Genomic DNA, 14,979 nt, shown 5'->3' on the forward strand with positions numbered 1-14,979 from the left:
ATATCAAACAGTTTCATGCTTCAGCAATTTGGCATATGGTAACTGATTTATGATGCGCATTAATTACACCTGCAGTACTAGTGTGAACATTATGTACCCTCGCATGCACAATAACGGTTCAAATTTAAAACCAGGTTCTATTCAGGCACTAATTTTCCACAGCTTATCATTCAGGGTCACTTGTGAGCTGGAGCCGTTCCTAACCTCACTTTGTGTTAAAAGTTGTCACAGCTGTCTGCACACATTGCTGTTTCTCACATTAGGTCCATCCACCCTTGCGATCTACCAGTTGTGTCGGTGCTGGATGGCTAATCATATTTGGTTTGGGTTTTCAAATTTTTAATCTGTGCCACTGGCAGTTTAAATCGTGTAGCTGTCTTTGCAGGTAAAATCAGTCCCCATAGTTTCTTCCTCTTCTCTGTGTGGCAGTTTAAGAAAAAAAAAGCTTTTTATTCTGCCGGCAGCATTCATATTCATTCTTGAAGTGTCCTCCACAATTCCAGACATACCTGCTTTTATAGATAAGACCAGCAGCAAATCAGGTCACGGTGGTTTGTCGATCCCCAGAAAGAAGCAAACAGTGCTATTAACAATTTTACACCAATTTAGCTCCAAGCTAGGTGCACTTCAGTGCCATTTCAACAAAGCTTTTTTTCAATAAAATCTCTGGAAATGGCCGTCGATTTTTTTTCTTCACCACCCACCTGCAGTGGAATAAATCAGTTTATACGCTCGTTTGTCATCGTCCTGCCTACAGTCAGAGCTGAATTCTTCTGCTCGGCTTTGTGTCTAACACCGCAAAGTCTGAAACCGGCTTTCTGTACAGGTACCGTGGCCAATGCCGCCGCTGTTGAATAGTGTGTTTTACATAAAATATCACATAGCCTAGTTTTCTTTTGGTATTCTTTTGTCAGGGTGCTTATGGCAGAGAGAAGATTTCATGCCACAGTGTTGCTTATTTATGGATGAAAATGGTAAACACAAGACAAAACACTTGATGTTTCCCAAATGTCATATTGTGTTTTGTAATCACATTTAAGTGCAAATGATCAAGGGCATTAAGGCCATACCCTGAAGAACTCCTTAGTAGAACCTGAGTCCAGTGTCCCATAGGCTATCTCTGTCTGTTTGGCCAAGTCTTCAGCACTCTCAATGGGGGAAACCATCCTCTCCACAGTCAGGAAGGCAGCGAGGTTGGCTGTGTAAGACGAGATGATGATAAGGGTAAAGAACCACCACACACCTCCCACAATACGTCCAGACAGAGACCTGGAGAGAAGACAGATGGAGGTGGAGGAGGGAGAGAGAGAGAGAGAGAGAGATGGAAAGGAAGTGTGGCGCAAAGGAAATGAGTGGGAAGGGTGAGGAAGAGGAGGATGGGTGCAGGAAGAGATCAGGAAGGGGATTTGAGAGGGATGTTTGCAAGCAGATGACGAAGGACCAAGGAAGTGTGAAGGTTAAGGGGATAAAAAATACATGAGAACAAGAGCGATGGAGATTAGCAGAGGAAAAAACAGACGCGCTTAATTATTACTTTGTTTTTGCAAAATGGTTTCATCAACTCTGCATGCGTGACTTTGACAACATTAACGGCCAAGTAAACCTCTTTCATTTCCAGAACCCAGTTCAGTACGCACCATAAAAAAAGACTATGGAGCTGATTGTGATTTCAGCCCCCTTATACTCTTTTCTCTTCCTCCATGTTTACCCTTTCTATCTCACAATTGAGAGCGAACACATCAACCGAAGTGGCAATTCTCTCTTTGTTTGCATGAAATTGTTTTTCTGCGTAAGGGGAGAGAGGGAGGAGTGAAAACTGATCAAATAGAAGTTCTTTTCATTTAAAGACCTTGGAATGGTGAACATGAAACGCTTCTGTAAAACATTTAGATCTTTCTTCTCTGTGCTTTTGTCGACATGAAAGGACACATGAGGGAAACTATTGATTTTATAATCACTTTGGCAGTGTTGTTTCTTAGTTTTCAAAAAACTCAGCAAGGACTCAATGTTTTTTTTTTTGTTAAAGATACTCAACCTACATAATCCAGCTTTCTCACAGTTTTTCACAGTTGTTTCTAATGTGGAGTTGTACAGGTGAAGCAGGGCGTCTGTGTAAAATATTTGCAACTTGGAAGCAAACATTTCGGGTCTTAAGTTTCCAAAAAGCCTTTTTGGGCAATATATACATTCACAATGTGATTGACTCTGTGATGGTATCAGTTTCTTATCCGGAATTCACCTCATAACTTTGAAAAAAATAAATACTTAGTTGCTAGAGCAGTTGGAAAAGTTGCTAAGGTCAACCAAATTGCTAAGTCGGCAAGATTGACTGTCCTTTCGTAAACTAGCTCCTCAATATGGATAGAGCCTTGAGTGCTCATCAGCAGGGACGTGCCTTGAACTTCAGAAACGTTTAAATCTAAAAGACACCCTGGCATGACAGACCCATACTGTCTCCGTCAGCATTATGAATAAAACGCTCATGATTGTGTCAGTTATGTAAAGCTCTGACAGCTTCCAAAGATGAATCATTCGCCACGGACCTGCATAAATGTATTTACTTATCGAGTCCTCCAAACACAAGAAAACATTTTATAACAAAAATCACAGGTAGCCAGAAGGCTCACCGCTTCGGGTCACATCAAAAATGCTTTGAACTTCCAATCTTAACATTTAAAAAGCTTCTCTATCTTGGGACATGTACAATAAAAACGTCCTTTAGGGAAATAGATAAATGACTTGTCTAGCAACGAATGCATTGCCCTTGACTTGTTTGTGTGTGTTGCCAGAGAGGAGAAGAGCATGAAAAAAGAGGTGGTTATTAAACAGCATTTGGCCTTGCACCAAGTTAGCGATGATTTTTACCTCCTGGAGGTCGATGACGTGTGCTTCATTCAGATAAGGCTGTGACAGAAAGGACACTTGCATGCATGTGACCAAGTGTGTGTGTGTGTGTGTGTGTGTGTGTGTGTGTGTGTGCAAGTAAGTGTTGCTGGATGAGTGAAGTCCTTGATTCTTCATGTGACACGAATTTGAACACATTTATTTGACGGCGCAAATATGCGTGTTGATATGCAACAGGCAACTTATTCGCCGACAGGTCATGTATCATCTATGATAGCCAACAGATTGCCTTTCCCAATCGTTGTATGTGAAAGATTAATGGCGTGTCGTTTCTTTTTTTCTCTCACAGCCTGCACATGACACTTTTCAAGGGAACGTTGCTTCTTTGCATGCAACACAAGTGTGTTTTTACTCACCGTGCGGAACCAAACAATTTCAGTGAGGCTATCTCTTCCATTTTGTGTGTCAATATTATTTTCCAACAGTGTAGTTTGTGTAGTTTTCTCTGTATATAGTAAATGCATCTCTGAACATTGTGCTCCACATAAGCATGACCTCCAACTTTCCCCAGGAAAAAGGGCTTTTCTAAACCATAGTAGTAATACGACATCATGTCTATGGGATGCTCAGATGTAAATATTTCCCTCTTTTGGTGAATGTCTCAATTCAGTGCACTTGAAGACATGGTAAGGCTTGAGGGCACCACGAGCAGAGAGCTGTCTGTTGCATACAGTCATGAAACCAAGCAGAAGCTTTGTGCTAATACAAATATAGTCTGAAAGAGAGATGGAGCGAGTAAAACAATTGGAAGGGTGAAAAGGTGTTGAATCAGTGGCTGTCATGACTAGATGACAATGTACCTTCCCAGCATTGTATTTCTCCCAAATTTTGGAGGTTGCCACTTGTTGGAAAACCTTGCTTGATGATGTAATCAGATATTGATGTTATTGAAGCAATGTCAAGGAAAAAGAAAATTATTTTGGCTGCTGTAGCTCTATGATCATAATACAAAGAGAGCAAACAGGCACTTTGTTGACTACCCAGTAACAGGTAGTTCTTAATTAGTTGCGGCGAGTTGCAGAACGAAGTAGCATGTGCCACAGTTCAGCTGCATCTGAGTCACTCACTGTGCATTGGGCCTAAGTGTGGATGTTGCCATAGTAGCAGTTCTATCCGAATGGTACAACATTTCTCCATTAATACAGCAAAGAACAGAAAATAATGCATTTTTTTTGATGACATAATATTTTTTTTCATTATCTTAAGAACAGGATCTTCTCACGATGTGGTCTGCTTGTCCATCTCTTGCGCCCTTTTAAATATTACAGACAGCACATTCAACCAAATACCATTTTTATTTGAAAAATAAACCCGATATTTTTGGTTCACAAAGGCCCTACCGATTCATCGACCTGAACATTTAGGCTAAAATTGGAGAATTTTCATTTTTTTTATTTGTACCGCTTGTGTAAACATATTAACACATTATAACATAAGACAAGGACAATGATGTGCAGAATCAGCCGGTGAATTTAGGTGAGCAAATTTACAGATGGGTTGCAGTTAATTGTGTGATGGCTAGTTAAGGATCTCCCTGAAACTATTATTAGTGAATTGCAGTGCACTTTACAAGAGGATTTTAATTGGTGACCTTGTGACCAATTTGAGTTGGTAAGCTTCAGTGCACCACTATAGTTTGTTAGTCATTCCATTAGATGGATCTCTTGCAATCATTAAGTATTCAAGCCACTCGGGGCCATTTACTCGATAAATTACGCACACACACATGCATGCGCGCACGCGTGTACACATACACACACAGACAAACACACACATAGATACACCGGACTGTAGATGTAGTCGCAGCCGCCAGCCAGCACAGACGAGAGCTGTAATTTCAGATGTTTATTGACAAAGACATCCAATTCCTCTGAGATGTTTTCTTCTGATCGGTTTACTTCACTCTGCTGCACTCCTTCTCGACCCTCCTCCCCATCAGCATCACTTTGCTGCCATTAATGTTAACAATTCCAGTCCAATATTACCCACATACCCATCATCATTTTTCCCCTGCACCTTTCTGCAGTGACCTTGCCAATCAGTGACATTAACACCCTACAAGTCCCAACCGAAAGATGACAGGCGGGTGGTGTAAATGTCTTCTCAAGGTCAGTTTGACAATATGGGCCATTGTGTGTTAATGCTTTCATGTATCCTGCCACTCACTGCCATGCATGTGAACACAAAGGCGCGGGAATGTGTGTGTGTGCACATGTGCCACCGCACACACGGCACTTGTCATGGAAAGTTAATTAATTAAGTCGAGGATTAGACAATGGATCAGCATGAGCACCCTTGAAAAGATCTGCCGAAGGATGATAAGGAAATCTTATAGAGAGATTGGATGTGATAGAATGTAAAATTGGAAAGGCGCGATCTTTCCAAAAGATAGATAAATATAGATGGTGCAGGCTGTAGATTGAGAGTAAAAGACCTGAATAGAAGTGAGTGTAATACTCAGACTGCAGAGATGACTGCAGCAGCAGGGAGAGAGGGATGCAAGCCGCATACCAATCATGGCAACTCAATACGCAACACACACCGACTCTCATTCGCACGCACGCACGCACGCACGAACGCACGCACGCACGCACGCACGCACGCACACACACACACACACACACACACACACACAGATGTATTTAAACATGTCTTTTTTTGTTTCCCCAAAGATGGTCATGAAGGTTACAAAAAAAGAAAAGTGCTGTATTTGAGAATACACAACAGAAGGTCACAAAATAGTTGCGCACGCACAAGGCCTTTTATTCAATAAGTATCAGCGCTAAGATGTTTGTATTCAAGCAATGAAAACCTTTTCCTTGGGAGGTCTTTGACCTCACTTTGTTTCCAGCGTCACTATAAATGTCAGCCTGAATATCTCCATTGATGCCAGATAAGTGTTGAAATGATGAAGATGGAGAAGATCCATCCATCCATCCATCCATCCATCCATCCATCCATCCATCCATCCATCCATCCATCCATCCATCCATCCATCCATCCATCCATCCATCCATCCATCCATCCATCCATCCATCCATCCATCCATCCATCCATCCATCCATCCATCCATCCATCCATCCATCCATCCATCCATCCATCTTCTTCCGCTTATCCGAGAAGATCAGACTATGAAAATATTAGCAACTCATGTTAATGATGGTAGATGTTCCAAACTTGGCAAAGGTTCTGTGTTCCCTTTGACCTGCTTGTACATTAGCTGGTCTACACATGACTTTTTATCACCTCTGCCAAGGAGGTCATATGATAGGTCATGTTTGTTTTTGTTCATGCATGTATTTGTAGCTGCAGTCTCTGCAATATTCTTCAATTAAAACTATCTACACTTCTATTTTAAACAGATTGTGGCAATTTGCTTTTACTTTGGAAAACAATAATCATCATTGTTGTCGCTTTTCTGACCTGTTGCAGACCAAACCAGGAAATGAATCATAATTGATTTGTTTGTGCATTTTCCTCACAGTCAATTTGAACTAATATCCTGTTTTGTAATTAAAGACTAGAAATTACATTTCCATTACTTTATTGACAGGAGAATCAACTGATTAATTGATTATAAAAATAATCATTAGTAGTTGCAGCCCTATTAAATAATCAATCTGCTGCCTTAATCAGGACGTTTATCGCACTCAGTCCAGCACCCGTAGTTGTTGCACTGCTCCTGTCGCTTAGCAACCATGAAGGCTAGTGGGCATTCGTGACATGTTATTTGACTCCGTGCAAGTAATGTTTTCTAAGGTCAAATGTGTACAAAGTTTCGTACAATCTACAGACCTAACTGAATCGCATATTAAGAATCATGGTATCGGGGTTCTCAATACTGGAGCCGGAGCCAGGCTTCTTTTTAGACAGTACAGAGCCAAACCCATCGTTATTTTGACAAACGCTGAAAAATAATCAGTGCAGTTTGGGGGAATTTACTGTAGTCTTGTTTTTTTAGCTTTCTGGCAGCTGTCTGATTACACAGACTATGAAGTGTGTGATTGTAACATCTCCTAAGTGACAATGAGGAGAGAGACAAAAGAATCAAGAAAGTTCAAGGTAAAAAGATTTTTAACTGCTGAACAGCAGATGAAAATTGTTTATTAATTTAGATTGTTCGGAACAACAGCTCAAATTTAAAACATAGTTGAGCAGGTATCATCTTTCTCGATCAATTTGAAAATGTAAAAATAAAAAGTATTCCTTTTCTTTTTATTTTGTCTGTCGGTTGGTGATGACGTCTATAGTAGTTGATGTGGATATTGTTTCTCACATGATAATGTTCTGGACCTCAGATTTGTCCTGAACTAAACCACTGCAACTTTTAATTGAATCAGCCTAATAGGGTTGGCGTTGTAGATTTAAAATAAAACACTGTTCACAGAAATCCCATTACTAATCGTAAAGCAAGTGACATTACATTGTTCAAAACAAGTTTTGTTATTTGGTTGTTTCTCTCTTCTGGGATTTGTGGTATTTCTCCTGGTACCAAACAGCCTCCCCTTGAAGTTTTAACTTGCATCAACCTTTGCATAAATAATGGAAATACTTAAAAAAAAATGTTTTTGTTTTATGGATAGTGTGAAAGAGAGTTTATCCTCTTGGGGAAAAAACATGTAAATACACACTACTCCATTAAATTAACATTTTAAATGTTTAACAATTTGTACTGGTAGTGTAGCTTTTAATGCAAAGAGTTCAGATTTTTTGTGGAGAGGCATTTGCTTTCGTCTCGTCTTAAAATTATTTATGTTGACATTGTAGTAACTCGATTAATTGCCCAGCTCTGCCCCTGTGGTAAATAACCACAAAGATATTATCAGTTAAACAATAGTGTTTTTTTCTTTAAAACAATACTGTAGTTTGGATTTATGGAGTTTTGTTGTTTTATATTTTATGATATTCTTCATTTTGTTAAAAAAAACATCTGGTGGATGAAACAAGATGAGGTAGAAAATAAAAAAGTAGATATAGGACAGCTTTCCCTTTGCAAGATTTTAATCAGGCATTTATGAGTGCAGTAATCCTAGTCTTTATAGCAGTTGTGCTGTATTGGAGGTGACAAGGCCGGGCAATTTCGATGATGAACACCGTTATGTGAAGTATCGCATTATCGCGAGGACAGCTGCACATGCAGACACACACACACTTGAGTTAAGAGAATGAAGAATTTCTGTGTGTAGGTCGCCTGCACGTGTGTGTGTGTGTGCGTGTGTGTGAGAGGGTGGCGTGTGAAGTGTACTCTGCATTTTCAGGCACACTGCATTTGAGCCAGAATGTTGATGCATGCGGATGGCACAAGTATTTTTTAGTATTGTGGTTGGAATGGACCTGTCATTTGCACAAAGTGGGATTGAGAGGGAGAGGACAGCTGCTGGTGAGCGAGGAATCAGAGACAATGAACAAAAGTGAGAATGAGCGCAAAAGAGAAGGCTGGAAGGGTCATGGCAGATACAACTTTTGTTCATTACTCCAAATGCTGCTGTAGTTGTTAAAGCAGATGTGAAAACACAGCACAGAAGGAAAAAGTTCTTAAGGTGAAAAAGTTTGCAAAGACAGAAGGCCCTGCAGGTTTATTTTATTTTTTTAGGCTTTGTTTTAGTACAGCTATTAATGTTGAGTGAAGAAGGAGTTTGTCGTCTTGAGGCAAAAACAAAATCTTTACTTTCATCTGTTAAAGTCTGTTTCGGTTGAAGACCCAGCGCTAAATATTCAACATTGTCTCATCATTTTAACATGCCAAATACTTCCTACATATACCACGCACAAATCCAAACAAGAGAAAAAGGTGACAGAATTGGTTCTTAAGAATCTTTTTTTGGACTGTGTGGAATGTTGATCCAGTTTTTGTGAATACAACAAAGATGTAGGCAGCAAAGTGGGCTGGTGAGTCTTCATCCAAAAGCCATGAACGATTACCACCAAAATTTAGCCGTGCATATGTAGGCATGCGACAAAGGAACTCAATGTTTTTTTTAATTTACTTCTGTCGTAAGGATGCCTCTCCTTTTTTCCGACTACATGCATGTACCAACACTGACTACTGGAAGAAGCATTCGTGGGTTTCCATGGTAATGAATAATATTTTGTTGATACTGAACACATGAAATATATTGGTAGTGGTAAGTTCGGATGAGTCAGCAAGGACGTGCGCTGTGCAAACTGTGCCAATTAAAACATGCGAGCGACACACTGTCACATTAATTACCAGTTATATGAACATTGTTTTGGACATTCTAGCTAAAATGAATAGTTGTAAAAATACATTTAATAAAATCAAACCAATTTAAAATTTATTGAAGAATTAGCAGGTCACAGTCTCATTGTGGTCAAGCTCTCCCTGATGCTCCTTCTTTCCTCAGATTTGCTCTCTTAAGGTCTTCAGGATGACGTCCATCAATATTTCAATAAACTGCATTCTCAAGTTATCAATAATGGAATGCCATATTCATATAAATATTCTAAAAATACAGCTGGACTCTGCCTCTTCGGTTGTTCATTAAATATTTAAGGACACCTAGCAAACTGTGAAATGTCCCACACTTTCTCCCCCATATAGACAAGGACGAGGGACTGTGTGCCCATGTTTCCTTTTATACTTCCATATTTCACATTTATGGCGTCTGCATATTTTCACATCTTCACACAATGTCATGGAGCAGCAACCCAGGTCAGTACTAAAGTGAATAAAGTGTTGGGTGTTGTAAACAGCCTGTATCACAATATCCGGATGCGGCTTTTGTCTGAAACAGACATGTAGTATATATAGCAGAGTATTCTGTGGAGGAACCACAAAGGGTATCCCCCCCCCATGCACGCACACACAGATACGTCACGTAGCACATCTTCTACACTCACCGCGGCGAGATGTCGCAGCCTTGTTGCATGAAAGCTCCCAGTGAAAACCAGAGGGAGTTGAAGATGCCAAACTCATTTGGAGGTTGATCGTTGGGGCCCTGCTCTGTGGTGCCCTCCTCTGGTTCCTCAGCATGCCACTCATAAGGACTGAAGCGACTCACCTGAGACAACACAGGGAAGCGTCTTTAGTATCAGTAGGGTAATAGAGGGAAACTTGAAGAAGAATGGGATTGACACTTTACAAAAGTCATGCTAGTACAGTAAAAGTATAGTTTTGCTAGTTTTATCTTCGTCGACTTTCTCCCGGTCTCATATGATCAAAATTGAACAGAACAATGAAGAGGAGTATTCAAATGCCAATTATAATTGGACCAAACGATGTAATAGTTAATTCATTCTGTTGTGAAGTTTGCCATTCAGAGAGCATATCAAGCTCACTTAAGGTCATTTTAGGCTCATCGATTATTCCCAAAAGCCGGATAGTCCTAACCTTTTCTGAGTAGTGTGAGCAATTAATTCCTCTATTCACGATTGAAAAATGATATCGCTTGGCATATGTGAAAATCATCCACAATGTTTCATATAATTCCTGCAGTTTGTGTCCAATATAGTCTAAGTTTCATACATCCATTCATTCAGTGAAAACACGACCACCCCAGCACTCACCAAAAACAGCACTACGCTGACTCCGATGTAAGCAAACACGATGCACATCCAAATTTCATAGGCCAGCGGGTCCAGGAAGGAGAAAACACCTGGTTTGGACTTCTGAGGCTTCTTAATCATGATGGAGATTCCCAGAGACATGAAAGGCTTTGAGAAGTCGATCACCTCTTCTCTAACCAAAGTGATGGTAAGTGGGGCCACTGCAATCTCTGCTTTCTGCACAGAAAAGAGGGTTTCTTTTGTATTTTAAGGCAATTGATTTCCAGACAAGCACCTTTATCTGTCATCACCATTTATGCAAAAAGAGATAGTAAAAATAGGATGATCATGGGAAGAGCAAGGACAATTGAATAGGCAAGTACTTAGATTAGTGTCGTTTGAGGCAGAAGAAAATGAGGAGCTGAATCAGTACATCGAGATAGAAAGAGGGAGTGAGTTTACAGTGCATTGAAGATTGATTAGACTAACCTAGTCGTGATGTGCAGAAGTTAGAGGAAGTTACAGAGCATGAACACGCAGAAACAATTGTGACACAAAGACGAAAAGATAAAACAAAAAGTGGATGAGAAGAGAGGCTTTCAAATGTGTTTCCCTTTCAATGCCTCATCTGGGAGTACACCGAGCACTCGGAACAAATCAAACCTGATTAGTCGACGTGCTGTTTCCGCAGTGTCACCTTCCATCAAGAATAGTGCAGGCCAATTATTTGTGTTGCTGCTGTGCAACAATCTCAGCTTTCACACTTTCTCAAAGTGATGACTGACATTGTCTTCACTCACAATGTGCATGGTGTCGACAGACAGCATAATTGGTCACAATGCCAAATTCTTCAGGAATTACTAAACCCTTCGAGACCAAGCTGGGCTGGAGGAAAGATGCATGTAAAGCTTCTGATAAGCATATAAACTAGCAGAGTGTGAGAGCCCAAGGTGGGGTCACGGTGGCAGGAAAAGCTACTAATTGGAACAGCAGTTTGTTCTGCATGGAATGTGAAGTTTTACCTAGTTTTTTAACATCTGTGCTTGGCGCACCCTGAGAAGATACTGTTTGTGTACAGATTTGCATAAAAACACAATTTGTAGCCTAATTTACATATATGATTGGATCTTTGTAATGATCTACCAAAAACATCGAACATATGCACAAATTATATGGCGTCTGACTCCAAACAAACACTGCACATATTTTGGTACCCCAATCATCTTAGTTCAGGTGGCATTAAAATTATAGTGGAATATCATAACTTAGGTTTGAGAGGCAATATGGAACTTATCTGATCTTCGATCCCTGCTCATAGAATTTAAAGCCCTCTTGAGAATAGTTAGCGATATCATACAAATAATGGAGTAGTGTGAAAACGGGGTTGACATGTAGACTTACAAGTAGTTCTGAAGTGCAAGTTGTTTGTCCTTTGTTTCCAACTAATCCCCGAACGAGTATTTACTTGTGTATTCACCGATGCCAAGTAATGTCTATCAATATCAATAATCAATATACTAGGAACAAATTGAAAATAATAACAGATATAATCTGAAATAATGTCCTGTTTTTAATAAAGGACTACAACTTTTTTTTTTTTTATCTGTTCATTGATTCATCGACAACCTAATCAACAGATTGATCAATTATTGATCTAATGGTTAGTTGCGGCCCTAATGATCAGAATAGCATTTCTCAAGCTATAAATGAAATGATAGCCCAAGACTTGCACGGTACTGTTCTAATGTAATATCCATCCGCCCTTACCCCATAAACAAGCTCGCCCACCATCCCGTTCCATATCTTTGTCTCTGGATCTCTGGCTCCATATTTCCCATCAGGCACAATGGAGATCTTGTATTTGATTCCAATGTGCTTGGCGATCTCTGAGGCCAGATCCACACAGTAGCCCTCATACTGGTCATTGCCTTCATATAGCTCCCAGTTCTTCTTCAGCATCACATAGGGGCCCTCCTACAAAAGCAGCATAAGGCGAGAAAGACACTGTTTGGAAGTTGGTGATGTAAAAACAAAACTAAAATATATATATATATATATATATATAAAGACAGAAAAACAAAAAAAGGGAAAACAGATGTCAATAAAGAGCAAAATCACATTTATTTCAGCATAAACAATCGACAGCAACAGAACTAAGTATACATTGATTGACAGCTTAAGTGCTACAGAAAGATCACAATATTTCTGTTAGTTTTACAGTTCCATCTTCACAACATAAAATTCTATTGTGGTTATCTCGAAGTTTGGCAACCGCCGATTTGTTGCTGCAACATACTTTTCATCAAAAATGACTCGAGAGACATTTGAGAGCTCAAGAGGCAAATAGAAACGTGAGCGAGACGAGGGAACACAGATTTTCTTTCTTTCAAGGAAACACCACTCAAGTGCAGATTCTATGATAAAAGAGAGAATAAATGATTACATGGGTTCTTTCCACATATATCTGGGTGCTTTGTATGTGAAGTATTCAGACTTTGTTGTGCCTTATGTCTTATCTTTATCTGCCTTGACATGTCTCCACTGGGGCGTGCACCTGCCTGAGTGTTGCCGATGTTCAACTGAAGGAAAATACAGGCGAGGCAAGAACACTGCGGCTTTGAAGGCGTGTTGTCAAAGGCAAAACGACTTTTTGGGTTTGCAGTTTGCAAGATGAAAGCAAAATGCGACTCCAATGGTTTGGTGGGTGCGTTGTAACAATTAGAAATCACACACAGACGTACACATGCGTATAGAGTGGCGGTACATCTATCAGCATCGGTGAATTATTGTATAATGCCTGAGGCTGCTAATCTTGTAATCCAATTGAACCAAGCCTATTAAAATGTAGTTGAGCTCCTTTTAATCTAATATCAATCTCCTCTAATTTGTCAAATAGTCTTTTTCAATGTGGTTGAAAATGACAAATCTTAGCATTGAAATGTTCTAATACGCACTACAATAAAATGTAAACAACTTAATTTACTGGAATTGTATTACCATGATTATGATCAGATGCAGATTACTAAAGAAGAAGAATCGTTTTTTAATTATTATTATTTTTTCATTTTACAGTGGAATTACAAGTTACAAACTTAATCGGTTCCAGGAACCCATCTGTAATGTGAAATGTTCATAAATCTAAGTAATGTTTCACATTGAAATGAATGGAAATGCAATTAATCTGTTCCAGCCCCAAAACCAGTGTGGTAAAAATGAATATAATGCAAAATAGGATTAAATGAAAGCAGACAGACACCTCAATAAGTAACATGCATTCTGGAAATTATTATCTTTTATTTTATTTTCGGACTTCTTTCACCATGCCATGCAAAAACACACTCACTATCAGATTTGTGATTGATTTAGGTGGGATGATATGTAACCACTTTCCATCTTGTGCTGTGGACGGATACAAGTAGTTTTCAGGTCACAGCAGTGCATTATGGATGTTGTCAATGATGAGCATGCAATGCGAAACAAAACACAACATACGTATTTTTGGTCTGGAAGAACTTGACCTTTCAAATTAACCAGAACAGGCACGATCTCAGCTTCAACAGCACCTCTGACCTTTCAGATATTGTTGTGGCTTAAAATCTCCCAGATACACTCCAACATCTTGTGAAGAGTCTTACCAGGGGAGTCCTAATATTTTCATTGATATCACTTCCTGTAAATTGATTTGTCCCAATACTCTGCACTACTTTAGTAACAGGTCGCGTAGAATAATTAAAAGAAGGAAAAACTCCTGTCCACGCTCTCACTCTTTAAATCCTTTAAACCCACAATGTTTCGGACACACTGACCTTCCTCAGGCTGCCTCCAGTCCACTATTTTGTCTCTATAGAGTGCCTTTAAATTACTGTAAAAGTTGTGTGCTCCAAAGGTAACCACAGCGTTTCCTTAGTTTAGTTATGCTATTAGACTTTACTCTTTAATCATCTTTAATATAACCATCACATGAATATATTGCCCCATTGTGTCAAATCGCACAAAACAGATTCTCCTCCAATGACATTAGAAGAAGCATTTGCAGGTCCCTGGGCGCTCATTCCATCGACTCAACATGAATCGTAAAATTAATGAACACCAGACTTGCGTCTTCTAATAGTTCAACACAGCTATCTCAGATGCTCACAGACTGGGAATATCACCTGAATTAGCATATTGTCGATTTTCACAGTTTAATCTCATTTGCTGTTTGCTTCATATTAATATTATTTGCCGGCATCACATCAAATAAAATTGTTTCATTTGGAAGTATTAGCAATGTTAAATAAACAAGATCCTGTGCAAGTTGGTAAATCATATCCAGTAGGTACAAAGAGTACAGTAGACACAAGAATAGTTTGAAATATAATAATAATAATAATAATAATAATAATAATAATAATAATAATAATAATACATATTTCTATGGATCTACTGTCAATTGCATAGCATTCTGTGAGATTGCCATAATTTTAATCGTTCCTATCACCGATTGAATCAATTACTTTACATACTCTAACAAGGAAAACTTAATCACTCTCAAATTGCCCTCATCCTCAAGTTCATTATGTTAGAAGG

General features: G+C 39.3%; 1 protein-coding gene across 1 annotated transcript in view; it reads right to left on the reverse strand.

Moving 5' to 3' along the window:
• The window catches only part of gria4a (glutamate receptor, ionotropic, AMPA 4a), a 74,123-nt gene that overhangs the window by 14,716 nt on the left and 44,428 nt on the right, over positions 1 to 14,979 (reverse strand). Inside the window, exons 11-14 of the mRNA XM_085916410.1 lie at positions 12,178 to 12,384; positions 10,432 to 10,647; positions 9,766 to 9,926; positions 1,071 to 1,269 (exon numbers count right to left, since the gene is read on the reverse strand). Of these exons, the coding sequence (XP_085772536.1) occupies positions 1,071 to 1,269; positions 9,766 to 9,926; positions 10,432 to 10,647; positions 12,178 to 12,384 (783 nt within the window). The remainder of the gene's footprint in view (positions 1 to 1,070; positions 1,270 to 9,765; positions 9,927 to 10,431; positions 10,648 to 12,177; positions 12,385 to 14,979) is intronic.

The sequence above is a fragment of the Syngnathus leptorhynchus genome, chromosome 7, assembly GCF_054491065.1.
Source record: "Syngnathus leptorhynchus isolate UIUO chromosome 7, UIUO_Slep, whole genome shotgun sequence".
Taxonomy (NCBI): domain Eukaryota; kingdom Metazoa; phylum Chordata; class Actinopteri; order Syngnathiformes; family Syngnathidae; genus Syngnathus; species Syngnathus leptorhynchus.